Below are 27,378 nucleotides of genomic sequence, written 5' to 3'. Positions count from 1 at the left end.
CAGCGTGGGGTTTCCCAGCGATGACTGCAGGGTCACCGCGCCCATCTCGACGTTCGATGGCCGGACGAGAGTGCTTCATCGGCAAAGGGCAGATGTTCAGACGGGTCTAGAAGGGAACATGATGTCGTCTTACTGAGTGAAGGATAGCAAAGTGAAATATTTTAATATAAATTAATATACTTTTGTCCAAGCAGGCTTGTGGGTGTGATCGCCCCCCCCCCCTTTACTAAAAAGCAAGCTAGCTAGCTCGGCCATAGTTGTTCGGCTAGCCGTGTGCTCTTTGCTTATTCCTGCCTTTCCATCGTCTGGGTTGCCGGTCAATGCCAAAACGAAAAAAGCAAAGCCACGTTGATTCAGGTAAGCTGAAACGTGGTGAGTGTTTATGTGTGTTTTTATCTCTTCTATGCAGTGTGCAGGGAGTTATTGTGGCCGAATAAAGCTGGCCGGGGGTGGGGTACTGCTAGCTGGCTAGCCCCTTCTTTAGCTATGGAAGTCAGCAGCTAGTTGGCATTTGTGTCATAAACCGTCAAAAGTAGTTGTATAATCCATTATCCTCTTAATGTTGCACATTTTCACAAAATAGTGATGGTAGCCTGGAATGCCGGTGGAAGCTTCTAGAAGGGGCCCTTTACACAACATTGCAATCAGAGTCACACTGTTCTGGGCATTACTGCACAAAATAGTGTACCAGCAACTCTTAATAGTGTTAACTCATTAATCCCTTTACTTTTTTGCCTTAAAGTGCAGTGATTTATTTCTATGGAAAATACAATCCTGACAATGATGGATTGGGTTGGGCTCAAATGCTGCATTTCGCTAATAATCGCAACTTTCAATGCTATGTTAGTATGGATTAATTTGACAAATTGCAGTGTATATCCTTTGAGATATGTAAGTATGTAAAATATTTTTTTTATAAAAAGTTGACTTATTTTCTCAGTTTTGCACGAACTGACGAGTGCATCGGTGTGTTGTGTGTAATTTTTTTTTTTTTTAACATATTTTAGCGAACACCGAATGAACGCATTTTTTTTATTGAGGAGTGTACAAACGAGCAGTTATTTTGTGGAAGTGAAGCAGGCCATCGCCGCCCGACCTTGTAGTTTTACGGGCTGGAGGAGGAGTAGATGGTTCACAAATCCACGCTAAGGTTGTAATTGACTAAGTAGACGCCGTTTAATAAGATTGTTGGTGTGGAATTAAGTGGACTTGTGCAGGTTTGTTTTTTTATTCGAGTCGCTTCTTACAGCTGGTTAGCTTAGTTTGACAACTGTCAGTTGCAATTGCGGAAGTGATGCTGTTACGTTTTTGAATGCGTCCTATTTGTCCAAAAATTATGCGTGTGTCTTGTTGAATTCGTTTTAGTTCCATTTGTGGATGAATGACACGGGTATGTACGAGTGGAGTGTTTTAATAGCTCAGGCTGGCCTGCCTGCAGGCCGCCACTTCAATGCTACAAGCTAAGCTAACTAGGCAAGATGGCGTTTAGCTGCATCTTCTCTCGAAGCGGCTGCAAGTCATTCACTGCACTACGCGTCGTCTCTCTCTCTCTCGAAAGTACACAGTCATACATTATTTTGTCGTAAGTTACACTTTTTTTTTTTTTTTTTTTTACTTAAAACTGACGAAGTAGCTATCCTGCAGCTATGCAAATGCAATGCAAACAGTCCCGTTGTAGGTAAATCACTGTAGTGCATACTGTGGCTACATCAACCACGCAAATAAAAAGGGATGCAAAACACTCACAAATAAGTATTAAATATGATAAACCAACATTGCTGAACTGGGTCATAATGATCCATTGGAAAATTATGTGACTTAACTGTCAGTGCCAAATCTAGGCAATTGTCATAAGCAGGTTGTATTTAAATGAATTAAGACTCATCCACTTTATGAATGGAAAATCATATTTTTAATGCTCTGCTTGGCTTGGCCAGCTGTTTGTGTTAGTGGACATGGATAGGATTACACACTCATTGACTGAGGATTATAGCCTCTAAGGATTATGGACTTTGCACAATGATATTGCTAGTTATGTTCTTTACCCCCGAGTGACATCTGTAGCCCCATGACACATCATATGGTTGCAGCTCAACACTTCAATATTTGGTATTTGTGATCTAGCAGGCACACAGGAAGCAGGCTGACTGATAGCAGAGCAGCTAGTGAGCTTCCAACTCCAGGCTGTTTACCAGCACTCATTGTTTATCAGGTAGTCAGCTGACCCCGATCAGGCGCTTGGGGAAGGAGAAGTGATGAGAGAGAGGAACTGCAAGCCACAGAGGTCAATGAGGAAATAATCTTTTTTGTGTCATTAGTAAAAACACATGAACTTTCAATCAGCTTTTTATGAAATATACTAATACACAAATGTCACAAAGTTGCTTTTTTGTGAAGTTCTCTTGAGCCGAAAGAGTCACTTTCTACTCAATCCTCTATGTGAAAGATCCCATGTTGTGCAAAATGTATTCTTCAAAGATGTTCCAAAAGAAAGATTACCTCCCTCCTGTTTAAGCTACACTTTTCAAATACAAGAGGCACTCAAATGATCGCGTCCGAAGATGCAGGGTTTCGTGATATCATGAAAGAAAAAACACTTTTCCTTCTGCAGAGGATTCTGCCAATTACCCGCTCCCAGCTAGAGAAGCCTGCTTTGTGTATACATTAACTACTTCACAAAGGACAGGTTTATTTAAAAAATAAAAAGACTTCCCTGCATATCTCAAAATAAAGGCTAGGGCTCTGCCAATTATCCATCACTCAATTTACAGATGTGGGAGCTGTAAATTTGACAAATTGTAGATCCTGAATCGTATTTGAATGGTGCAGTGCCTAAAGATTCCCACTCCTAATAATACTAATCATTGGAAGATGGTTTTCAGGGTGATAAAGGTGTCAGTGAATGATACCACCCAGTCATCGCTTCACATGGCACACTTGTAAGATTAAAGAGGGTAAGTGTTGAAGGAAGGTCATCCAATCAAAAGGACATAACTTGGTAAGGTCCACAACACTAGTGGGTGTTCTGAACATGAAAATTGAACCTCCCATTGAAACATTGGTTCTACTCAGTTGTTAATTTACATTAATTGCTGATTGACTTGACTTGTAATGGACTGGTATCTGTGAAATTGGATCAGCTACTGTGTACTTTTTATTTATTTTTATTTAAATAGAACCATGTAAAGGAATATTCATGGCTATCTTGAGTACCAGTGTTGGTCAGTCTGGTCACTGTCTGCATTTCTGTATTAGAATAGTTTGGCGCCGTCTCAAACACTTAAATCTGCCTCCTAATGTACTTCTGTTTGAAACTCTTTGAATAATTAATACTATCGATCCGAGCATGCTAAATGTTGCTGGCAGTCATGTTGTCGCCAAATGCGTGTTTGTGTTGAGCAACCCATGCAAAGATTGCTCTTTAAAGCTGGGAAATGCAACACGGATGTTCTTTCTGCCACGGGATATTGGAACATGAGGGAGTGCTGCTAATGTTGAGTTCTGGTATCCTGCATTAAAGAAGTCAGTTGTTAGAGCACTTTCTGTCATTGTTTGTGGCTTTGTAAATGGATTATTGATCACACCTTGGGAGTATCCCTGGGATTGAGGTCAGCGAGATGAGGATAGTTGTAAATCATGTCTGGGATTTGTTTGGCTCGTATGTCGGGATTATGAAATTAAAGCAGGAGAGTCAGCCTGGCCTAGTACTATGCGAGAGTGTTCTTAAATATATATATATTTTCTTCCCTCTCACACACATACTTTTGTCTGCTATGGCTGAGGGTTTTTTTTTCTTGGCCTCAGTCTGGACTTCTCTCCAGGGGCCCAGGCTTAGACTGATTTTTATTTTATTTTTCCCAACCCTCCCCAGTGTTTGCCTGTTTCAGGTGACTACCTCTTGAATGCCTGGCTGGCCATCAACTGACACACCCTCCGCGATATATATATATATATATATATTAGTCCATTCATATGTACATACATACATACATACATGTTGGCCCTGCGATGAGGTGGCGACTTGTCCAGGGTGTACCCCGCCTTCCGCCCGAATACAGCTGAGATAGACTCCAGCACCCCCGCGACCCCAAAAGGGACAAGCGGTAGAAAATGGATGGACATACATACATACATGTATGTAGGGCTGGGCGATATGGACGAAAAATTATATCTAGATATATTTTTGCTTAAATTCGATATATATTTTGATATATTTTCCAATGAAAGTACTGTATTTTCCGCACCATAAGGCGCCCTGGGTTATAAGCCGCGCCTTCAATGACCGACACCAGCAGATGACATGGCACCCCAAACCATCACTGATGGTGGAAACTTTACACTAGACTTCAGGCAACGTGGATCCTGTGCCTCTCCTGTCTTCCTCCAGACTCTGGGACCTCGATTTCCAAAGGAAATGCAAAATTTGCATGGTTGGGTGATGGTTTGGGGTGCCATGTCATCTGCTGGTGTCGGTCCACTCTGTTTCCTGAGATCCAGGGTCAACGCAGCCGTCTACCAGCAAGTTTTAGAGCACTTCATGCTTCCTGCTGCTGACCTGCTCTATGGAGATGGAGATTTCAAGTTCCAACAGGACTTGGCGCCTGCACACAGCGCAAAATCTACCCGTGCCTGGTTTACGGACCATGGTATTTCTGTTCTAAATTGGCCCGCCAACTCCCTTGACCTTAGCCCCATAGAAAATCTGTGGGGTATTGTGAAAAGGAAGATGCAGAATGCCAGACCCAAAAACGCAGAAGAGTTGAAGGCCACTATCAGAGCAACCTGGGCTCTCATAACACCTGAGCAGTGCCAGAAACTCATCGACTCCATGCCACGCCGCATTAATGCAGTAATTGAGGCAAAAGGAGCTCCAACCAAGTATTGAGTATTGTACATGCTCATATTTTTCATTTTCATACTTTTCAGTTGGCCAACATTTCTAAAAATCCCTTTTTTGTATTCGCCTTAAGTAATATTCTAATTTTGTGACACACAGAATTTTGGATTTTCATTTGTTGCCACTTCAAATCATCAAAATTAAATGAAATAAACATTTGAATGCATCAGTCTGTGTGCAATGAATAAATATAATGTACAAGTTACACCTTTTGAATGCAATTACTGAAATAAATCAAGTTTTTCAAAATATTCTAATTTACTGGCTTTTACCTGTAGATCCAACGAATCGATGACTAAATTAATCGCCAACTATTTTTATAATCGATTAGTTGTTGCAGCCCTAATATATATATATATATATACACACACACGCTCTCTCTGTCTCTGTGTGTGTGTCTCTCTCTCTCTGTCTCTCTCAATTTCAATTTCAATTTAAAGGGGCTTTATTGACATGTGAAACATACGTTTACATTTCCAAAGCCAGCATTAAAACACAAAACAATTAAAAATGTATCAAACTTTAAACACCTATCGAAATTAAAACTATGTACAATTTTAACTCTGTCTCTCTCGTCTCTCTCTCTCTCTCATGTAATTTGTAATATCTAATAAAAAGACTGTAGATAAATGTTATCCATATATCTAAAGACAAATATTAGTTTTTTTTATTCTTTAATATCAACTTGTCAGCTTTTTGTCATTACATGATGCCTTTATCTCTATTTTTACATTTTGATAGAGGGAGTTTTTATTATTATTTATTTAAGTTATGTACATTTATATGTACATGTAGGAACACACAGGTCTGGCTATAAGAATAACACATTGCATAAATAGCTTCCTCTTTGGTCGATAAGGTTAAAAACATGAGATAATGTGGCATATTGTAAATGTAGTTGACTTAAGTTGAGTTTTATTTCGAACAATTATACAATTTCAATATAATTCATCACATATTACACATCTGTGATGAGGTGGCGACTTGCCCAGGGTTAGTTTGTGCAGTTTCTTAAACTGGATCTTACTAGTGCATTTTTTTTTCATCCATTCCATAATTAAATTCCACATACTGATACTAAGTGTTTTAATGTGCTTTGTATATAGATTTAGCTGTTTGCAAATGCACCAAATCATGTAAAAAATGTTGGTTCACTAAAGGGTTTGTATGTTTACTATACCCAACATTGTGTATTATACCAACTGACCTTTTTTTGTGAATGAAGTGTGCTTGTGTAATTATATCACCATATTTATACACAATGGCTCAGATATGGTAACGCGAGCAAGCAATAAAGAATGTGTAGTTATTTTTGGTCCAATATATAAGTTGCTTGGTTCATTATATAAATATGTTTTTGCCACCTTCTGTTGTATATTTTGTATATATTTGTTATGAGATTTCCACTTCATTTTCTCATCCATTATTACACTTAAACATTAGATTTATTTGACTCTGTCAATGTTTACTCAGTCCATTTGTGTTTGACTTTTTCTTGTACTGTTACCGAATAGCATTATTATTGCATTATGTAGGTTGTTGTTTGCAACTCTGGACTGGTTGTATATGTACTGTACGTGTAGGAGACAATCAAAGCCAATGTTTCATTCAGTCCGTGTGAAAGTGTTTTACAAAGTTTAACTTGTAAATGTGACAAATATAGACATTGCTGGTAACACATGCTAGCTGTTGGTGCTGGTCTTAGATTTCTTTGGCTTAAAAAATGATGACTTACATGGGGCTGGGCCCATAAAACGATATAATTCTATATCGCAATAGACATGTCCTCGATAACAATATAAAATGTGTTCCATAAATATATATATTTTTTGGCCGGAAGAAACCAGAAAGAATGAAGCATGCTGAGCCTGCAAAACAGGAAGTGGTCAGTGAGCGATGGGAGGGACATGCTAAACAGCCAATTGTGCAACAGTATCAAATATCAAGTTTGGTTGCGTCATTTCGCTGTCCTGCTGTTGCTTCACTGCACAGAGTGAGGAGAAACTAAAGATGAGTGCTGCAGAGACAAAATTGCAAATTGAATCGTAATTAGGTTTTTTCTCAATTGTGCAGCCCTATATACCGTATTTTCCGCACTATAAGGCGCACCTAAAAACCACAAATTTTCTCAAAAGCTGACAGTGCGCCTTATAACCCGGTGCGCTTTATATATGGATAAATATTAAGATTCATTTTCATAAAGTTTAGGTCTCGCAACTACGGTAAACAGCCGCCATCTTTTTTCCCCGTAGAAGAAGCGCCCGGTGCATGCTGGGATATGTGACGTTTCATTTCCATTTGTGTGTTTATGTAAAGACCCCAAAATGGCTCCTATTAAGTGTGTTGTCTGTCTAATTATAAATAATGCAGACGAGGCGTGTTAACTGAGTTCTCAACGTTTACTCACAGCGTGCTCATAACCACATTCTAACTCCCAGCATACAACAACGCTTCTCAGGGCTACCGCGCATGCTCGTCACTATCGTTGCATGCTGGGTAGTGTAGTTGTTATATTTGCTAGCTCATAACATCACATTAAGAGACACGCTTACGCGCTTAATTCACTACTCGCCGTCATTCCGGGTGGATTGACAAAAGACCTCCAGCCGCTAGATATTGGTGTCAACAGGGCATTCGAAGCTAGACCGCAACTACGGTAAACAGCCGCCATCTTTTTTCCCCGTAGAAGAAGCGCGCGGTTCATGCTGGGATATGTGACGTTTCATTTCCATTTGTGTGTTTATGTAAAGACCCCAAAATGGCTCCTATTAAGTGTGTTGTCTGTCTAATTATAAATAATGCAGACGAGGCGTGTTAACTGAGTTCTCAACGTTTACTCACAGCGTGCTCATAACCACATTCTAACTCCCAGCATACAACAACGCTTCTCAGGGCTACCGCGCATGCTCGTCACTATCGTTGCATGCTGGGTAGTGTAGTTGTTATATTTGCTAGCTCATAACATCACATTAAGAGACACGCTTACGCGCTTAATTCACTACTCGCCGTCATTCCGGGTGGATTGACAAAAGACCTCCAGCCGCTAAATATTGGTGTCAACAGGGCATTCGAAGCTAGACCGCAACTACGGTAAACAGCCGCCATCTTTTTTCCCCGTAGAAGAAGCGCGCGGTTCATGCTGGGATATGTGACGTTTCATTTCCATTTGTGTGTTTATGTAAAGACCCCAAAATGGCTCCTATTAAGTGTGTTGTCTGTCTAATTATAAATAATGCAGACGAGGCGTGTTAACTGAGTTCTCAGCGTTTACTCACAGCGTGCTCATAACCACATTCTAACTCCCAGCATACAACAACGCTTCTCAGGGCTACCGCGCATGCTCGTCACTATCGTTGCATGCTGGGTAGTGTAGTTGTTATATTTGCTAGCTCATAACATCACATTAAGAGACACGCTTACGCGCTTAATTCACTACTCGCCGTCATTCCGGGTGGATTGACAAAAGACCTCCAGCCGCTAGATATTGGTGTCAACAGGGCATTCGAAGCTAGACTGCTAACTGCGTGGGAACAATGGATGACCGAAGGCGAACACACCTTCACTAAGACAGGGAGACAGCGAGATCCATTTTGGATCCCACATTCGCCCAACTTTTCAATTCGGACACCGAAGGAGAATAATTCGAGGGATTTATGAATGAAGAATAACTTCAGAAAGTGAGCGTTATGTTTATTTTGTGTGTTGTGACATTAACGTTCGAGCAACATTATGTTGCTATTGCTCTGCACTATTTTGAATTTTACTATGTTTGTGATTGCACATTTGCGTACATTTTGGGACAGAGTTGTTAGAACGCTGGATTTTAATATATTATTAAAGTTTGACTGACCTATCTGACTGTTTTTTTGACATTCCCTTTAGCGCAGCGTAGGCGCGGCTTATAGTCCGGGGCGGCTTATAGGTGGACAAAGTTTTGAAATATGCCATTCATTGAAGGTGCGGCTAATAACCCGGGGCGGCTTATAGTGCGGAAAATACGGTACATGTAATTATTGTATAAAAAATAGGGAGACATATTTTAAACAAAGGTGTCAGTAACATGTGTTTAAAGGCACATAAACTAATATAATATTTTCTTCCATTAAAATTGCAATCTGAATAAGGTCTTTCTCAAAATTGTGCAGCCCTATATAGATGTAATTATTGTATATGATTAAGTAGACATATTTTAGACAAAGGTGTCAGTAACATGTGTTTAAAGGCACATAAACTAATAAAATATGTTCTTCCCTCATAACAATCTTTAATTGAGTCCACACTTACTTAGAGCTGCCAATCTTTTATTTTAGGTACCACTTCACTCTTACCTGAGTGTATGTAACTTACACAATAACAATAGCTAATAACAAATGAATTAGTAATAACATGGACATAAAAATAACATTTGTAAATAAAAATATTGGCAGTGTCTGTAAATATACAGTTAATACAAAAAAGTTAATCTACCCTCTGTTTGGCACCAATTCCTCTTGCCGTTATGTTAGTTTAGCTTTCATTGTGCTGTCTGTCTCTGCTAGTAGCAGTCTGCTACGTCGTTGACATCCAAAAGTTATTTTAAGTGATGTAAAAAAGTAGCAATATTGCTGCAGTTACATCAACTGCAGCCCGGATTTTTAAATTCAGATATAAATAAAAGATAATTATAGCATACAATGTTTTTATGACATACTGCGATATATATTATATCGTGCAGGTAGGTTGACCAGTCACCATCTTCAGCCTTGCAGTTGGACATCCAAATATAAAGCATGTATGAATTTGAAAGGCTTCTTTGTTTTGTTTTATTTTTTATTTTAGATCAAGTGCCCCAATAGCTGGAGAGAAGTAACCTAAAAAGCCGATTAAGATGAGTGAACTGGACCAGTTACGCCAAGAGGCTGAGCAACTAAAAAATCAGATCCGAGTAAGTCAACCTTTTTACTTTTGTTTGTTACTTTTTCCATTTGTTGTATGAAAACAGTCAAAGTTCCACTAATGAAACAAGTGGTGTGACTTGGAATTTGTCTTTTCTTGTTGACAGGATGCCAGGAAAGCATGCGCAGATGCCACGCTATCGCAGGTACAAATCCTCGTATAATATTTTTGCTGTTAAAGCTTCTCATTATTTAGACCAAGGGTCACCAACGCGGTGCCCGCGGGCACCAGGTAGCCCGTAAGGACCAGATGAGTAGCCCGCTGGCCTGTTCTAAAAATAGCTCAAATAGCAGCACTTACCAGTGAGCTGCCTCTATTTTTTTAAATTTTATTTATTTACTAGCAAGCTGGTCTCGTTTTGCTCGACATTTTTAATTCTAAGAGAGACAAAACTCAAATAGAATTTGAAAATCCAAGAAAATGTTTTAAAGACTTGGTCTTCACTAACTGACAAAGAAACAGATAACAGATTTGGTGTCCAGTTCAAAGTGTAACATGATTTATTTAAAAATTTGAGAATTGAGTTTTGTATTTTACATGAGTTATTATTTGTACAAACATGGTGCAAAGTAATTCATGATTTGTTAAAAAATGTTAGTGGCTAGCTAGTTAAAATGGGATATTGTGATTTCACAAGACTGTCTTAGAAGTGATCATTTGAAAATGTTCAATTTGAAAAATGTGCACTTAGAGAAAATATAAAAATAAAGTGTTGCATATTGATATTTATCTGTTTCTATATATATTTATTGTGAGAAATCATTAAGATGATCAGTGTTTCCACAAAGATAAATATCATTAATTATTAATAATAACATGGAGTTAAAGGTAAATTGAGCAAATTGGCTATTTCTGGCAATTTATTTACCGTATTTTCCGCACCATAAGCCGCCCTGGGTTATAAGCCGCGCCTTCAATGAACGGCATATTTCAAAACTTTGTCCACCTATAAGCCGCCCCGTGTTATAAGCCGCATCTAACTGCGCTAAAGGGAATGTCAAAAAAACAGTCAGATAGGTCAGTCAAACTTTAATAATGTATTAAAAACCAGCGTTCTAACAACTCTGTTCACTCCCAAAATGTACGGTAATGTGCAAATGTGCAATCACAAACATAGTAAAATTCAAAATAGTGCAGAGCAATAGCAACATAATGTTGCTCGAACGTTAATGTCACAACACACAAAATAAACATAACGCTCACTTTCTGAAGTTATTCTTCATTCATAAATCCCTCGAATTCTTCTCCTTCGGTGTCCGAATTAAAAAGTTGGGCGAATACGGGATCCAAAATGGCCGGCTCCGTCTCGTCGGAGTCAGTGTCGCTGTTGTTGTCCAGCAGTTCTGTGAATCCTGCCTTCCGGAAAGCTCGGACCACAGTTGTGACCGAAATATCCGCCCAGGCATTTACGATCCACTGGCAGATGTTGGCGTATGTCGTCCAGCGCTGTCTCCCTGTCTTAGTGAAGGTGTGTTCGCCTTCGGTCATCCATTGTTCCCACGCCGTTCGCAGTCGTGCTTTAAATGCCCTGTTGACACCAATATCGAGCAGTTGGAGTTCTTTGGTTAATCCACCCGGAATGACGGCGAGTGTTGTATTTGTGTGCTTCACTTGTTTTTTGACACCATCTGTGATGTAAGTTTAAATTCTGCGTTATACGCGTGTCGCTTAGTAGGAGCCATTTTGTGGTCTTTACAGATGTAAACACACAAAGGAAATGAAACGTAATACCCGCGCGCTTCTTCTTCTACGGGGGCGGGTGGTTACTAACCGTAGAAGAAGAAGCGCTTCCTCTTCTACGGGGGCGGGTGCTTACCTTGGCAGTTGCTTACCATAGAAGAAGAAGCGCTTCCTCTTCTACGGGGAAAAAAGATGGCGGCTGTTTACCATAGTTGCGAGACCGAAACTTTATGAAAATAAATATTTATATTAATCCATATATAAGGCGCACCGGGTTATAAGCCGCACTGTCAGCTTTTGTGAAAATTTGTGGTTTTTAGGTGCGGCTTATAGTGCGGAAAATACGGTAAGTGTGTATCAAACTGGTAGCCCTTCGCATTAATCAGTACCCAAGAAGTAGTTTTTGGTTTCAAAAAGGTTGGTGACCCCTGATTTAGACTATCCAGTAGTCATGTCCACATTCAGAACTTAGTAAACAGAAGCAGCTAGAACCCATTAAGCAGCACCGATCAACGGCTAATCAATTTCCACAGCCTGCACGGTGGCTTGTTAGCAGGGCAGTGCTGGCTTTATTGGTATGCTGCCAATTAAAACAAGTTGAATGCAGCAGATTTAACACCATGCTTGAGAGAGATAACCCAACCACATGGTCCCACCACTCCTTTTACAAACATATTGAACATTTCTGTTTCAGTTGGATTGTAAAAACCCAAGTTTATGTACAGTCTGTATGTCTGTGTCACAATGCCCAAATATTACTGTTAACACCCATTAAAAGTCATCATTATTAATTATTGTTCAATTCTAAGGTTGTTTCTGTGTTTGCCTGCTTATATAATAAAAATTATTGGGCCGACGCTGCTTTTCAGATTACGGCTAACATTGACCCCGTCGGACGAATTCAGATGCGTACAAGACGGACACTGCGGGGTCATCTGGCTAAAATCTATGCCATGCACTGGGGAACAGATTCCAGGTAAACATCCATGACGGCCAAGTTGTAGTATACAGTTGTACTTCGACTTACTTTTATTTGTTTGTTGTTTATTTGTTCTATGACAGACCCCGTAGCCCAAAATACTTGCTGCTCTGATCTATTCACTGATGAAATTAATTAATAAAAAAAAAACAGCACAATGTTGGCATGTAACATGTTTATAAATAAATAAATACATTTTTAGATAAGAAATATTGTATGAAAAAACAATACACTGTCCTCTACACTTTCTTTAAATCCATCGTCGGACAAAGCAAATTCAAGCATGCAAGACAGTATGTTTTGGTCAGATCTTAAAGGGTTCACTGTAGGACTGGGCCAATAACACATTTTGCTGGTTGATATATAATCCTTCAAATTATTGCCATTATATGATATTTTCCTCTTTATTTTGGCACCAAATTAAGCACTATCATGTAATCATAATATATAATAGCAATGCAAGTAACTATTTTAAAAGCAAATGACTTTGATTTTTTTCATTAGCATTTTTAACTATTGTAGTTGGAAGCTCAAGAAATTGTAATTATCTTAAATAAACAATAAGCATATATTTGTATGCAAAAGTTGCACTCCAATAAGTATTGAACATTTTGATGTACATATTTGATATTTTTTTCTTCTCTCTTTTCAAGAAATTGGGAATACTGGCCCATTCGTCCGTGTTGATAGGCTAATCTTGCTCATTCGGTTTGAAGCAGAAATATTCCCACAATGGGATATTTGGCTTTGTGATCATATTTTCTTGTTACCTTGCTGAGCTAGTTGTGACTTGCTAGTGAGAAGCTCAGCAACTAGAGACTAGTCGTGACTAGCTAGGTGCTGTTGCTGTCTGAAGCTAGCATTCCTGCCTCCACTCCACAGTGACAAAGAGGATTCACTCCTGTTATTTAATTATGCTATTGAGCTAATCCGCTCAGGTGCTGAGAATGATGTACAGAGTGTTCAAAGCTGTACATTGAACAATATGTTTATTAATATTGTGTCTTCATTAAATTTTGTTGGGACAAGCGGTAGAAAATGGATGGATGGATATTCAATAAATGTTTATGTACATGTAGACACCCAAAGTTTGGCTGTGTCACTCACTACATTTCCATGCACTAAATTAGTCTGATTTCTCTAATAGTATTTTTTTTTGTATTTTCACACCTACATGTGAAGTCCCAGTGTCCATGCACATTATCTAATGTGACTAATGGATATACGCCCTATACCTCCCGTTCACTGGGGGATGCTTATTTCCTTTTAGCGCGGCTTAATGTATTGATTTTTTCCCGGTTGACTATGAGGTCCCACCAAAATAGCTTAGCTCTGTTGTACCTGATGTCCGCTGTAATATTGGCACAGTTTACAAATATGTCTCTAATGGTTATGGTGATATTAAATTAGCAATAACCAATCAATAAATGATCATAGATTGCACCACAAACACGACGCTACAATAAGGTTTCGGGGCAAATGCAGGTCCGATGCAAAAAAGGCTGGCAGGAGAGAATTGTTTCAAAAATAATTTTTGGTCGTAGAATCATGGAAACAAAACTTTCAAATGTCTTGGAGTTCATTCAAAAAAGGCTCTGTGGATTGATGGAAAGACTTTTAAATCCGAAGAAAAAGATGTTTGTGCCCCGATACGGCTCCAGAGGGTTGGTGGGTTGCTATTACTGTGGACAAGCTCTCCAGTTGTGTGGAATACAGAGTTATTGTAAGTCAGTTTGGAGTGCACAAATGCAGAGTGAAGAGGTTTGTGTAGGCTTTGTTTGCCTTTAATATACCTGCATATCTTCCATCTCTTCAATTTTTGTTCGGGAGTTTGAATGAAGCCGCTTTCTTCATTGCCTTAGTTACCTTCTTAAATACATTTCTGCTTGTTTTTTCTCCCATCGATGCACTTCAATATGTTCTGTCCTTTTTAATTTGTGAAGCAAATGAAGTATTGTCTTGATTCCAGTTGTTGCCTGTTCTTATTGAATGGTATCTAGCTCAGGGTAATATGCCGCACGTTGAGACTGGCGCATGCACAATACGAAAGGTCCCCTCCGGCTGCACCCCCCCTTAAGAGATCTGGGGCCGTATTTATCAAGCGTCTTAGAATTACTCCTAAGAAGTCTGCTAAGAGTTGACTTATGAGTAAAGAAACTCTTCGCTGAAAGCTGCACTTAAAAGTTAGTTATCAAGCGTCTTACTCACACTTTCAGCGAAGTGTAGGACTGAATCTTAAGTGTCACACTCAGAGCTGAATTACGACATTACTATGTGCCGTAAACAAAATTTTAGGTGACGTCATTTCTGTGTCCATAGAAATGACCAATCACGGAAGAGAATCCCTTGTCTAAGAATAAAGAAATATCTTAGAAATATTTAAGTGGACAATGGGAGTGTATATTTTGACAATAAACTACAAAACAAACAAACAATATTGGCAATGAATCAAAAATAAATGTTTCCTTTTCTTTCCAATTCATTTTCCCAGTGGCGAGATATCGAAGCATTGTGATGACCTTTAGTTCTGCTGTGAAAGCTCTGCTGCGTGATGTTGCTGATGAGATGACGCCCCTTATTAAATCTGTGACAAAAATAATACCCGCTCTGTCTAAACGATGCCGCTTGATCAGCTGCTCGTCATCAAACAAAGCCAGGACATCCTTCCGCACGTCTCTCTCGCCTCAGTGCCATCCCCCGCTGGCAACTCCTAACCACTTAGGACACCTCTGAAGGTCTCTTAAATATCGTGGAGAGTAGGAGTGATTCTTAGACTTAAGAAAGTTAATAAATAGCTTTTATCCTTAAGTTTGAGAGTAGGACTACATTTCGCAAATTCTCAGGACTTAAATGTACAATGGCACTCTAAGACGCTTGATAAATACGGCCCCTGGGTTTCAATTCCTAAATCCAATTGTGTTAGTCCGGTTTCATCAAAGACCAAACACGATCGGATTAAGGTGTTTCCATGTGTTGTAGGATCCATTTTTGAGAAATCGAACTGATTTAGTGCATGGACCATGTACTGACTGTTTACCTGTAGTCCATTTGATGTCATTAGGAATATTTTAGATAAATTATGTTGATATGTATTCTACAGGCTCTTGGTCAGTGCCTCTCAGGATGGCAAACTCATTATTTGGGACAGCTATACCACAAATAAGGCAAGTATCAGATGTGATCAATGTCATCAATAAAACACAAATGCACACTGGGGACCATGCTCATAAAAAGATGAAATTGTTGCATTGCATGCATTTTTCAAGCTGTCTCTCTTTGTAGGTCCACGCTATTCCACTTCGTTCTTCCTGGGTCATGACATGCGCGTATGCACCTTCAGGAAATTATGTGGCCTGCGGTGGCTTAGACAACATCTGCTCCATTTACAACCTGAAAACTCGCGAGGGGAATGTACGCGTGAGCCGGGAGCTGGCCGGACACACAGGTACCGTATTTAGAATACTTGGCAACTAGACTACATTACTATCACAATGACTATACAGTTGTCAAGAGGTCACATGTAAAAAAACATGATTTTCTTTTTGTTAGGATATCTGTCCTGCTGTCGCTTCCTTGATGACAACCAGATTGTTACAAGCTCAGGAGACACCACCTGGTAAATAAAAAGCACCTGTAAACATTTTATATTGGTGTTGCCTGCGTAACAGTGCACTATTAAGTTGTTGTATTGATGACTGGTGATGGTCTATTTCCTGTGTGACAGTGCACTTTGGGACATTGAGACTGGTCAGCAGACGACTACATTTGCTGGACACACCGGTGATGTCATGAGCCTCTCTCTGGCCCCAGACTCACGGTTATTTGTGTCTGGTGCTTGTGATGCCTCGGCCAAACTCTGGGATGTCCGAGAGGGCATGTGCAGACAGACCTTCACTGGTCACGAGTCCGACATCAATGCCATCTGCGTAAGTCACTAAGGAGTCATTTAATGGCGTATTCACACGTTGATGGATTTGGGTGTGGCGTCCTCTTCGCTCTACTGACCACTGCTGGCCTGCACTCACACTAATCATTTGTGCTTTGCTTGTTCCTTCACTTCTGCTCAGTTTTTTTTTAGAGGCAGTCAGTTTGGAGCCGTTTGCTCACTCTCGCTCACAATCACGTAATGATTTGTCTGTCTGGCTTGTCATTATAAATCCATCCTGTAAATGGCAGTTTAAATTTGCAGTTAGTGCTACTTTAGCTTCTGTACTGAAAGCTGCTCCACCATTAAATGTGAAGTCCACCAACTAGTTTTGACATCACAGTTGAAACAGATGAACGTCAAACACAACAGTCTTACTCGTGAACCACTATATACTGACGGTGGGTGCGTGGTCAATATGACATCATATATGACTAAATTTTGACTGGCAATGATGCATATATTTTCTTTAAAAAGGCTAAAAAAATGTTTTATGATTTAAAAACATATTAGTTATTAATAATACCATTAATAATATTCATTTTTCTTCGTCGCAGCTTAATTCACACGATTGTCAGGCAGCTTGAGCGTAGCATTAAAGCAAGTGAAAGTGAGTGTAGTTTGAGCAGAAAGTGTATAGATATTCTGTTTTTGTTCCAATCGTTCAAATAGTTTTAGTTTGTTAGATTTGAAAAACATAACTTTTGGTGTTTTGGTGATATTCTTTACAATTAAGTCACTTTAAAAACTTACCACACTAATGAAAGTACATTATATATACACCTTAAGTGCACATACATGTAGTAATCACGTTAGATTAATAATTCGGAATAAACTAAAAAAGCAATACAATTATGAAGATTGAGCTCTAATGCCGCTAGCTAAATGCTAACGTACAATGAACTAGCTCATAGACAAGCTAACTCAAATTAGCATAGCCAAATCGCAGAGCACAGATAGTAAATTATTATTATTATTCACACTAACGTTCATATCTATGGTCAATTTGCAGTCTCTAATGAACCTAACATGCATATTTTTGGAATGTGGGAGGAAACTGGAGTGCCCGGAGAAAACACACACACACACGGAGACAAGTGCACACTCCACACAGCGATGTCCAAACAGAGGTTCAAAGATGCACATTTTAACCCCGGAATACGCCCACACGTCTCACCGTTTTTGAGGCATTCTCCCGCTCGTTCCCGCAAACCTGGAAATGCTCTCGTGCGTATACACTAAGTTGCACGGCAAGTCTGCGTTGGTGTGCACATTTAAACACATTTTTGATTTGTGGCGACAGATTAAGCATTAAAGACACTTCCCTTCTTTCCTCAACCGCCATCATTTGCCCGCGACGTTAACCTAATAATTCAAATAGAGTAATAGTTGCTCACAGAGCGGTCCGCCTGCCACCGGCACAAAAGACCCAACGTACAGACTACCGTAATATCAGCCCCAAAGCCATCCACCATCCAAAACACACATAAAATAACGGATGTGATAACATTTCATTTGGCAAAGACATGACTGTGATCAGAACAGTGTGTTCTTTGGAGCATGTGCCTTGTGTGCATACCGGTAATCATATTTTTTTCACTTGTTAGCACTTTATGATCGCACTCTGCAATGGCATATTTATTTTGACTTAGCTTTTTGTCTTTTGTAAATTTTATTTTGACTATTTTTTGTTAAGTTTCATTTTGAAATGAAAGCCCAGTACACATAACCTGACTCTCGCCAGACCCTTGTAGTTCGCTGTGCTCAACACAAGGGTCTGGGCTCGAAGACATTGCAAACTCCTTCCAGTAGCAAAAAATAATGAACCAATCATGATCGCCGGGTGGGATATCCTAGATGAGACGTAGCGCCGAAGCAACTGTTTGATTCAAACAACAATGGCGGCACGGAGCAAGGAGTCGTGTGCTGACATTGATTCTGCTATTGCAACTGTTTTGCCACATCGATCGAATATTAATTATTTAAAAGATAAACAGAGAACGTTTTTGAAGGCATTTATTGGTGGCAAGGATGTTTTGGCTCTTTCCGACCGGGTTTGGATTTCCATGTGAGTGGTTCAAGTAGAACGTCATTCAAGATAACAGACAAGTGGTTTATCCAATCACATACAATCATTTTTTTACAAGGCCCCGCCTTCTGAAATACATCTCCTATTGAGAACTCCCAGATCAATGTGTGGAGCTCAGCGAACGACAAGGATCTGGCGAGAGTCAGGTTATAGTTCACATATTGTTTGTTTAAAATAGAAAAGGCAATAAAAATGTGTTTTACATAACAGTAAATCATAATTAATAATTGTGATTTCGATATTGATAAAAATAATTGTGATTATTATTTTGGCCATAATCGTGCAGCCTTTTTTTGTTTCAAAATAAAGCAATGAGGAAGGTTTTTATATTTGAGCTGTTTTTCAAACGTATTATAGCCAATAGTATGTAAACCATAGACTCTATACGGTATATCAATTCATATAATATATCACTTAAATGTGTTTTCATGTTAAAAAAAGTGTTTTCATGTACCGGTAAAGGAAAAAAAAAATGTTTTTAATGTGTGGCAGCGGAAATCTTGCTGTGGTGTTGCGCCACGATCGTCTACATGTAGGGGAAACCCTTAGATAAGTCAACACACAACAACAATAAACTACCATTCTATGTCCCGCCTAAACACTAACATAAAACATGTCATTTGAACTGTGCTTTCCTATGTGTCTGCAAGGAATGCTGGGTACTCCAGCAGCAATTCTCCTGAACGCTACATTCTAGACTAGTGAATTCTTATGATGTACAATGACGTGTACTAGAATGTACCCATCCCCATTTTTGGCCTCCAATCTAATTTGAGTCCCTATACTTTGCTTATGTAGTTTAGATTATGAAACTAAAAATGTGTATTTATAAAGTAGGGGTGTTCCAATCAGGGTTTTATCTTAGGATTCCATAAATTATATCGGCTGATACGATCCCATGTATGAACTGTAAAATAAAAAGATGTATTAATGGTGAGTGCTAGTTAGAATATCAACACATTTGAAATTAAATCTCTTTTCTATTACATGCAATTGTTTGCTCTAAACACAGTCCATGGTACACCATAACTAAACAAAAGCAAAAAAATACAATTTACTGCTTTTTACTACTTATAGTTAATACTTTGATTTCTGCCCTCAAGGTCTTCTTATGTCAAGGGACATATTCCATGAACTTGTAAATTGGATAAAAACGACAATTATTTTGTGAAAATAAAAAACGATCTAATCACTCCAGTATCAATTATATTATGATACTGTCTTTGGTATCTACACTACAGATATGGATAGATCTACACTCCCCGCAAGTGTAAGCTTATCTTTATAACTGGGGTGCCCAAAGTGGGGCCTAAGGATGGCTTCCCAAATGTAATCCATATAGATTATGAAGTGCACATAATTATTAATATGCCACAAGGCTAACTAGTTACCATATATCTAAAGTTGTAGGGCAAAACGTTTGAGCACCCTTAATCTATACTCTATATTAATCCACTTGTTAAATTGTGTGTTAATAACTGCTTACTTTCTGCTGTAAAACGCTTCCATCTACACTTCTTGAAATTGAACACTTATTTCTTCTGTTGTTTCAAGCTAGTTTATCACCTAGTTTAGTGATTAGCATGCCTTTTTGTCTGCTCCTGTTTGCTCTTACATGGTATTTAACTTGATTAGCCAGTCACTGATCAGTTAAATGAAAAAAGGCTGAAGTTCGCCCAATTTGATCCCACAATTGATATCGGGACATCTCATGTGTACATTATCTTTACAATTGACGCAAACATACATGGGAACAACATTTTTAATGTGCCTTAAAACACGCATGCACTTTTAGCGCTACTTACAATAAAAGCAACACCCGTAAGTGAATGATTTCATGTTCTGATGTTAAATAAGGCTTAAAAGATGACATAATGTCCTATGGCTGCACAATTAATCAAATTGCAATCGTGATCATGATTTTGGCAGCTACGATTAAACAAGGGTGATCGTCGGCGATATTAACATTTAAAAAAACAGGCTCTGCTGCATTTCAAACCAAGCACGTTCACAACCAACAGTCAGCCAACCCCCAGGGGGCGACCAATAGACAGTCACAGTGGACTAATGTGAGAGCGAGTAATAGTGAGTGACAACAAAGGTTGAAGATGGATCACCCAGTAGCTCCCGAAAATATTTTAAGAAATAAAGTTAAGTTTAAGTGCCAATGATTGTCACACACACACTAGGTGTGGTGAAATGTGTCCTCTGCATTTGACCCATCCCCTTGTTCACCCCCTGGGAGGTGAGGGAAACAGTGGGCAGCAGCTGTGCCGCGCCCGGGAATCATTTTTGGTGATTTAACCCCCAATTCCAACCCTTGATGCTGAGTGCCAGTCTTTGGTATGACTCGGCCGGGGTTTGAACTCACAACCTACCGATCTCAGGGCGGACACTCTAACCACTATAAATGCATTATTACATCGTGCCCTCCTTGAAATGAAAGCCAAGTTCACATACTGTGTGTTTGAAATAGAAAGTGCAATAAAACTGTTTAATCAACAGTAATTGTGATTAATAATCGTGATTTCAATATTGATGAAAATAATATAATATATGATTATGACGGCGTGGCGCAGTGGAAGAATGGCCGTGCGCGACCCGAGGGTCCCTGGTTCAATCCCCACCTAGTACCAACCTTGTCATGTCCGTTGTGTCCTGAGCAAGACACTTCACCCTTGCTCCTGATGGGTGCTGGTTAGCGCCTTGCATGGCAGCTCCCTCCATCAGTGTGTGAATGTGTGTGTGAATGGGTAAATGTGGAAGTAGTGTCAAAGCGCTTTGAGTACCTTGAAGGTAGAAAAGCGCTATACAAGTACAACCCATTTATCATTTATCATTTATTATTATTTAGGCCATAATCAAGCAGCCCTACAATGTCACATTTCTTATGAAGCAAACCAAAAAGCTCAGATTTACTTGTCAATACAGATATGGAGTTTTGTGCAATTGATAATTATGCAAATGAGACGATGACATCTCTAATTTTGAGTCTTGCTTATTTTTATTGTGAAAGGTGATGACTGTCATGACTAAATAACAAGTAATTATTCCACGTAAGTGTAGTTGTTGGTCAGCAAGAAAGATGTGGTATTTGACTGATTATTTTGAGCCTTTGTATTTATTTGTAGTGTGACATAATGCATGTGTACTGAAATGGTTTTATGTTGTATTGGATTGCAGTTCTTCCCCAATGGCAACGCCTTTGCCACTGGCTCTGATGATGCCACCTGCAGGCTGTTTGATCTTCGTGCCGATCAGGAATTAATGATCTACTCTCATGACAACATCATCTGCGGCATCACCTCGGTGGCGTTCTCCAAGAGCGGCCGCCTTCTCCTGGCCGGATACGACGACTTCAACTGTAACGTGTGGGACACACTAAAAGCTGATCGCGCAGGTTCGTCCAATAACACCCAATGTGAATCATCTCAATGATCGGTGATGTTCTTATGTTCACACCTGGAGTGTTTTTTTCTGATAGGTGTGCTGGCTGGACATGACAACCGCGTTAGCTGCCTGGGAGTGACTGATGATGGCATGGCGGTCGCCACAGGATCCTGGGACAGCTTCCTGAAGATCTGGAATTGAAGCCTGAAGGTGCGTTTACACCACAGATCAACGTACGTTTCTCTAGAAGCGATTTTAATCGTGCTGAAATGAGCTCAGAGGAATAATTCTGGGCTCATTGTGTTTTAAAACAATCAATAAGCTTGTTTCACGATATGATAATCAAAGGTAGCAGTCTGAATTCATCCAGCCATCAATTTGTGGCTTTTTGTGAAACCCGTCGACATCGACAATCTCTTTGTTTGGACCAACTCAGAAAGTTTTTGTCCTCTTGTCTTCTTATCATTACTTCAAATCACATCAAACTTTTAGAAAACGGGTTTCATACACAAAAAACTGCAAAGCAAAATGCGTTACAGACTTAAAAACAATACCCCGATGACCAAGATCCCCTATTATGTCACACGCACATAAATGCCAAACACACACACATGCGTGCATATGCACGTGTATAAACAAATGGATGCATGGCTGAGTACAGAGGGGATAGGTGAGTTAACACTATCACAGGAGCCATCTGCGCCAGGTCATCAAACCATGGCCACCAAGACGCTGACACAACGCGCCCCCACAGCACGGTCGATAACCCCTGATGAAGAAGGCTTCCTCTGAGGAACGCTGAAAGTAAAAATAATAAAACCTCTAAAATAGTAAGAACCATGAGTAGAAATAAAGAATATAATACTAGTTAAACATACAAAGATTTAAAAAAAAAAAATAGAACTAAATAAATCTTGCATAACTAAAAAGATAAAAAGTAAAGTATGAATGACTTCCATAAAATTAATAAAAATTAGGTATAGGTAAAGGCCATATCAAAAAGGTGGGTCTTAAACCTGCTCTTCAAAACATGATTGTCTCTGCAGCCCTGAAGTTGTTCTCCGGCAAGCTGTTCCATAGCCGTGGGCCATAATGGTGGAAAGATTCCATCCCTTGACTTTGTGTTCAGACTTTTGAAATAATTACAATATGACTGACGGAAGATCTCAGGGTCCGCAAAGGTTTGTAGGGCAAAAGCAAGTGGCGTTGACATGAACTTTGATGTGAAAATTCAATGAAAAATGTTTGTTCATGTTGCCATGTGTTGTAGTTTTGCTGATTTCATCATTAATGCTGCAGTGTTTTTGCAAAAGCAGATTTTTAATTCATATCAAAGAGGAAGTGACTATTACCTTAGCACCTAGGACCAAAATCCTTTCATCTTTCGCCGTTTACTTCTCAATTGTTTGTTTTTCATCCTCTTACACAACAAAGTGGATGAAAAGGCACCTGCAGTGGTGATAAGGCACCTGCAGTGGTGATACGTACATACATCCATCCATCCATCCATTTTCTATCGGCTTCATCGCAGGTTCAACACACAGACAGACAACCATTCACACTCACGTTTACACACAGTAGGCTAAAATAGGCTTCAATCGTACTGTACACGTGCATGCAAAATACGTATGTCGACTACCGCTTCTGTTGACGTGAGTCAGCCAATCTGAATGATGTGGACATAAACGGCTTCTACTGTATTTGTTACACTTTTTCCCCCCACTCGTGAAAGTGTAATTAAATGTTAAATATAAAAGAGCTGGTGACTTTTAGAAAATACAACTAAAAATCACCATTTTTTGCCTTCGATCCGATTATTTGGCTTTGGAGCCGATCCGGTTTTGAGTTGTGATATTTAAAAGAATTGTATTTTAGATTATGAAACTGAAAATATTTTTCAGCAAAAAGTTACATTTTTTAAATTGGGAAAACAAGTACAAGTGATTTCTGCTGCACCATTGTATCACTACCAATTACATTAAGGCAGTTCTTCTCAAATAGTGGAGCAGGCCCTTTGGTAGGGCGCAGTGCAATGCCAGGGGGGCGTGTGTGACCGCGGGGAACACGCTTTATCAGTATTATGCAGTCTCGTGCTTTAAACCCTGCTTTGAAAAGCTGTGCATTCCAAAATGTGTTATTGTAGCCATTAATCCTGACTTCCTCACTTTGATTTAAATAAAATCATAAATTTGTATTCATTTTTGTTTTGTAGGTTAAGGTATTTTATATATTGTGCTCCTGGGGTAATGTTGCTGAGAAATGTACATTTATTGTCATTTATTGAGTTTGATTTTATTTTTCAGCATCATATGGTTCAAATGTTTAGTTTAAATAAGGATTTAATTAATTTCTTTGATTTCAGGCAAATTGATGCACTGGAAACTTTACTGTTTCAGACTAAAAACTGTGTTAATAAAGTTGTTTGTAAGTTGATTTATATTATTTTCTTTAATGTTAAGAAAGCAATTTTATGCAGAGGTGTACCTATAACAATTTTACAGACAAATTATACTATTTATAGTCTTACCAGAGTGTGTGTGGTGGGGGAGGGGGGACATTTTTTCTTTTTCCTGGGCGAGGGGGCGCGTAACAGAAAATGATTTAGAAGCACTGCATTGAGATATTGTTTATTCCAATTGCAGAATAAAAACAGTAAATATGTAAGCTATTCTTTTCTAACCCTTATTTTGTTGGTGAGGTCTGACAGGATGCAACATAGCCATTTTATTGGGAAGGCCGGAAAGCTCTTGGGTTTTTAGGAGCACTTGACTTCAGTGCTGTGTGCGGGAAGTATAACGAGCACCTTGAAGCAAGAGCAGAAGTAAATACTGTATTTGAAGATATAGTAATAGAAGCCATTGCAACTTTTTTTTAGCATAGCCCATGGAGAAGCGGGTGGTGATGCTGGTGAGTCCCTCCCTTTTTTTTGGAAGCTAACGTTAGCACAGTGTGACGCTACAGCTGCTTCGCGCACAAGATCAGCTCATTAGCCAATCTCTGAGTTAAAAAAAAAAAAAATACACTCGAGATGGGGACATCTCTCGTGAAAAGCAAATCCTGGTGAAGTAGCCTGGAAGAAGAGTTCTATATTGAGAATGAAAATAATTGACTTTTGCTTCTGGTCTTTGCCTCCTCAGATGTTCTTTTAACTCCAAAGCCGACTGGAAGACCATTACAACTTGAGAATGTTCACAGCATCTTCTGCAACACTGTTTAAACTGACTTGGACACCACAAACAAACAACACAATTGAAGGGAAAACAAAAAGATTTCCTCCACAAAGAAGAGCACAATTGTCTATCACCTAATTAGGAAAGGATGTCCTGTGGAATCAATCACAACCTTGCGCATTCCTTCTCGGACCATTTCATGTCACCTGAGAGAAACACAACACTAGCATCACAGTCTAACGTGTCTTGACCGCAAACGTGGGAGTATAATTGTACAAATTATTTAACTTTTTTTTTTTTTAAGAATTGTATTCCGATGGTTTGTTATTCTCAATGGCTTTCTTTTTGTCGTATTTCTTTAGTGCTTTTAGATAGGTTTCTTTCTAATCCAGTGAAATCACGTATGACAGATGAGAAATAAACAAGCTTGCATCATATTACACCAGCAGCTTTCCAAAATGTCTCATGTATTTATATACTCGTCCTTATTTCTTGTTTTTCATCACAGCCTTTTGCACATGAAGACGCTTTGCCTCTCAACTACTACTAACATGTTAACTAACCAAGCACATGCTACTAGTTATGAATGCTTGTTCCAGTACAACAGAAGTTCTTAAGCACCTTGTCAGAAGCCCTCACTCTTCTTGTACACGCCTTTGACTCGGACGGGGATAGAGATGGTGTTGCAAGGTAGTGCTGAAGTTATGTGGGCATGGCTGCTTTGAATTTGACCCACTTTTGAGTGAACCAACCTCTCCTGACTAAATAGACACTTCCTTTGCTTGGGACTACAGTTGCAACTCTGTTTATAAAATGTACAAATCAATGTCTGAAAATAATGGTCTGATGTTTTTAAGTTAAGACATTTAATTTTGTCTGACACTACTTAAATTTGATGTGCATGCTGTAGACTTGCTTTCAGTGGTGGAAAAAAAACATCCTAGATTTCTTTTTTGTTTGTTTCTAAAAAGGAGAGTAACCTACTAATTGAAGCTGGTTTTTGGTTATGCATATGAATAACTGGTAATGCTATGCACCAGAGTGACCAAGACAGGAGATAGCTAGTGTAAAATATGCTTACCAGTTATATTGATGCCATTTTTTATATAACAATCTTTATGAGAAGTATATCCTTGGCAAGTCTTTCTCTCCACATCTCTACTCAACGGAACAAAAACGTACAAACATACTCACACACACTGTCCATATTAGAACTTTTGTATTTTTTCCTTTTGGTCTTAAAATGATAAATCAGAACCTCTGAATGACATTTCACTGTATACAGAAGCACTTTTGTTAATGTGACATTCTCACTTTTGATTTATCTGCAATGATGTACTTCAATAAATGTGATGTATTTTTGTGTGGCCACAAGTGAAAATGCAATTCAAACAGATGGATTTCCTTTTCTCTTTCCATGAATATAATAGAGTTCTGCACCCTTATGTAGCTTTCCACTTTTTGTATTTCTTTTCAGTCTGTTGGTGTTCCACGGTGAGCTGGATGCAAGATAGATACTGTACTAAAATGTACTGTTATTGATTGAAAATGTAATAAAAAGCTGTTTGAGAGCCATTGTGCATCGCGGGATTATTTATGTGCGGTAGCTTTTTTTTTGGAATGTGTTTTAAAGTCTACATTTAAAAATCCAAACTATGAAGGAGCGGACACAAACTTGGAAATTACATGGTCCTTGTAAGATGCAAAAGTACATCTTAAAATATTTTCTAAAACCAGGGAGGAGGGTTTACACTCAGTCCATTTTGCACTCTAAATATACTTTATCCAGTAATAAAATATTGCTAGTTTTATAACTCAATCTCAATCAATCTTTATTTATATAGCCCTAAATCACAAGTGTCTCAAAGGGCTGCACAAGCCACAACGACATCCTCGGTACAAAGCCCACATACGGGCAAGGAAAAACTCACCCCAGTGGGACGTCGATGTGAATGACTATGAGAAACCTTGGAGAGGACCGCATATGTGGGTAACCCCCCCCCCCCCTCTAGGGGAGACCGAAAGCAATGGATGTCGAGTGGGTCTGACATAATATTGTGAGAGTCCAGTCCATAGTGGATCCAGCAGGACACCATCCCGAGCGGAGACAGGTCAGCAGCGCAGAGATGTTCCCAGCCGATGCACAGGCGAGCGGTCCACCCCGGGTCCCGACTGGACAGCCAGCACTTCATCCATGGCCACCGGACCTGTGCCCCCCCCCCCCCCTCAAGGAAAAGGGGAGCAGAGGAGAAAAGAAAAGAAACGGCAGATCAACTGGTCTAACGGGGGCTATTTAAAGGCTAGAGTATACAA

The 27,378-nt window shown here is 39.3% G+C and overlaps 1 protein-coding gene across 1 annotated transcript; it reads left to right on the top strand.

Moving 5' to 3' along the window:
• On the top strand, positions 1-26,636 carry LOC133570874 (guanine nucleotide-binding protein G(I)/G(S)/G(T) subunit beta-1-like). Its single transcript, XM_061923638.1, has 11 exons — positions 1-357; positions 9,716-9,821; positions 9,939-9,977; positions 12,382-12,488; positions 15,592-15,655; positions 15,774-15,936; positions 16,041-16,107; positions 16,216-16,417; positions 21,689-21,905; positions 21,990-22,105; positions 25,033-26,636. Exons 2-10 carry the CDS (start codon positions 9,765-9,767, stop codon positions 22,094-22,096), a joined length of 1,023 nt encoding a protein of 340 aa, XP_061779622.1. The 5' UTR covers positions 1-357; positions 9,716-9,764; the 3' UTR covers positions 22,097-22,105; positions 25,033-26,636.
• The last annotated feature ends 742 nt before the right edge of the window (positions 26,637-27,378 follow it).

Source organism: Nerophis lumbriciformis, linkage group LG28 (genome assembly GCF_033978685.3).
Source record: "Nerophis lumbriciformis linkage group LG28, RoL_Nlum_v2.1, whole genome shotgun sequence".
Classification (NCBI taxonomy): domain Eukaryota; kingdom Metazoa; phylum Chordata; class Actinopteri; order Syngnathiformes; family Syngnathidae; genus Nerophis; species Nerophis lumbriciformis.
Note: the sequence above shows the minus strand (reverse complement) of the source record. Positions and strands in the feature narration are given on the sequence as shown.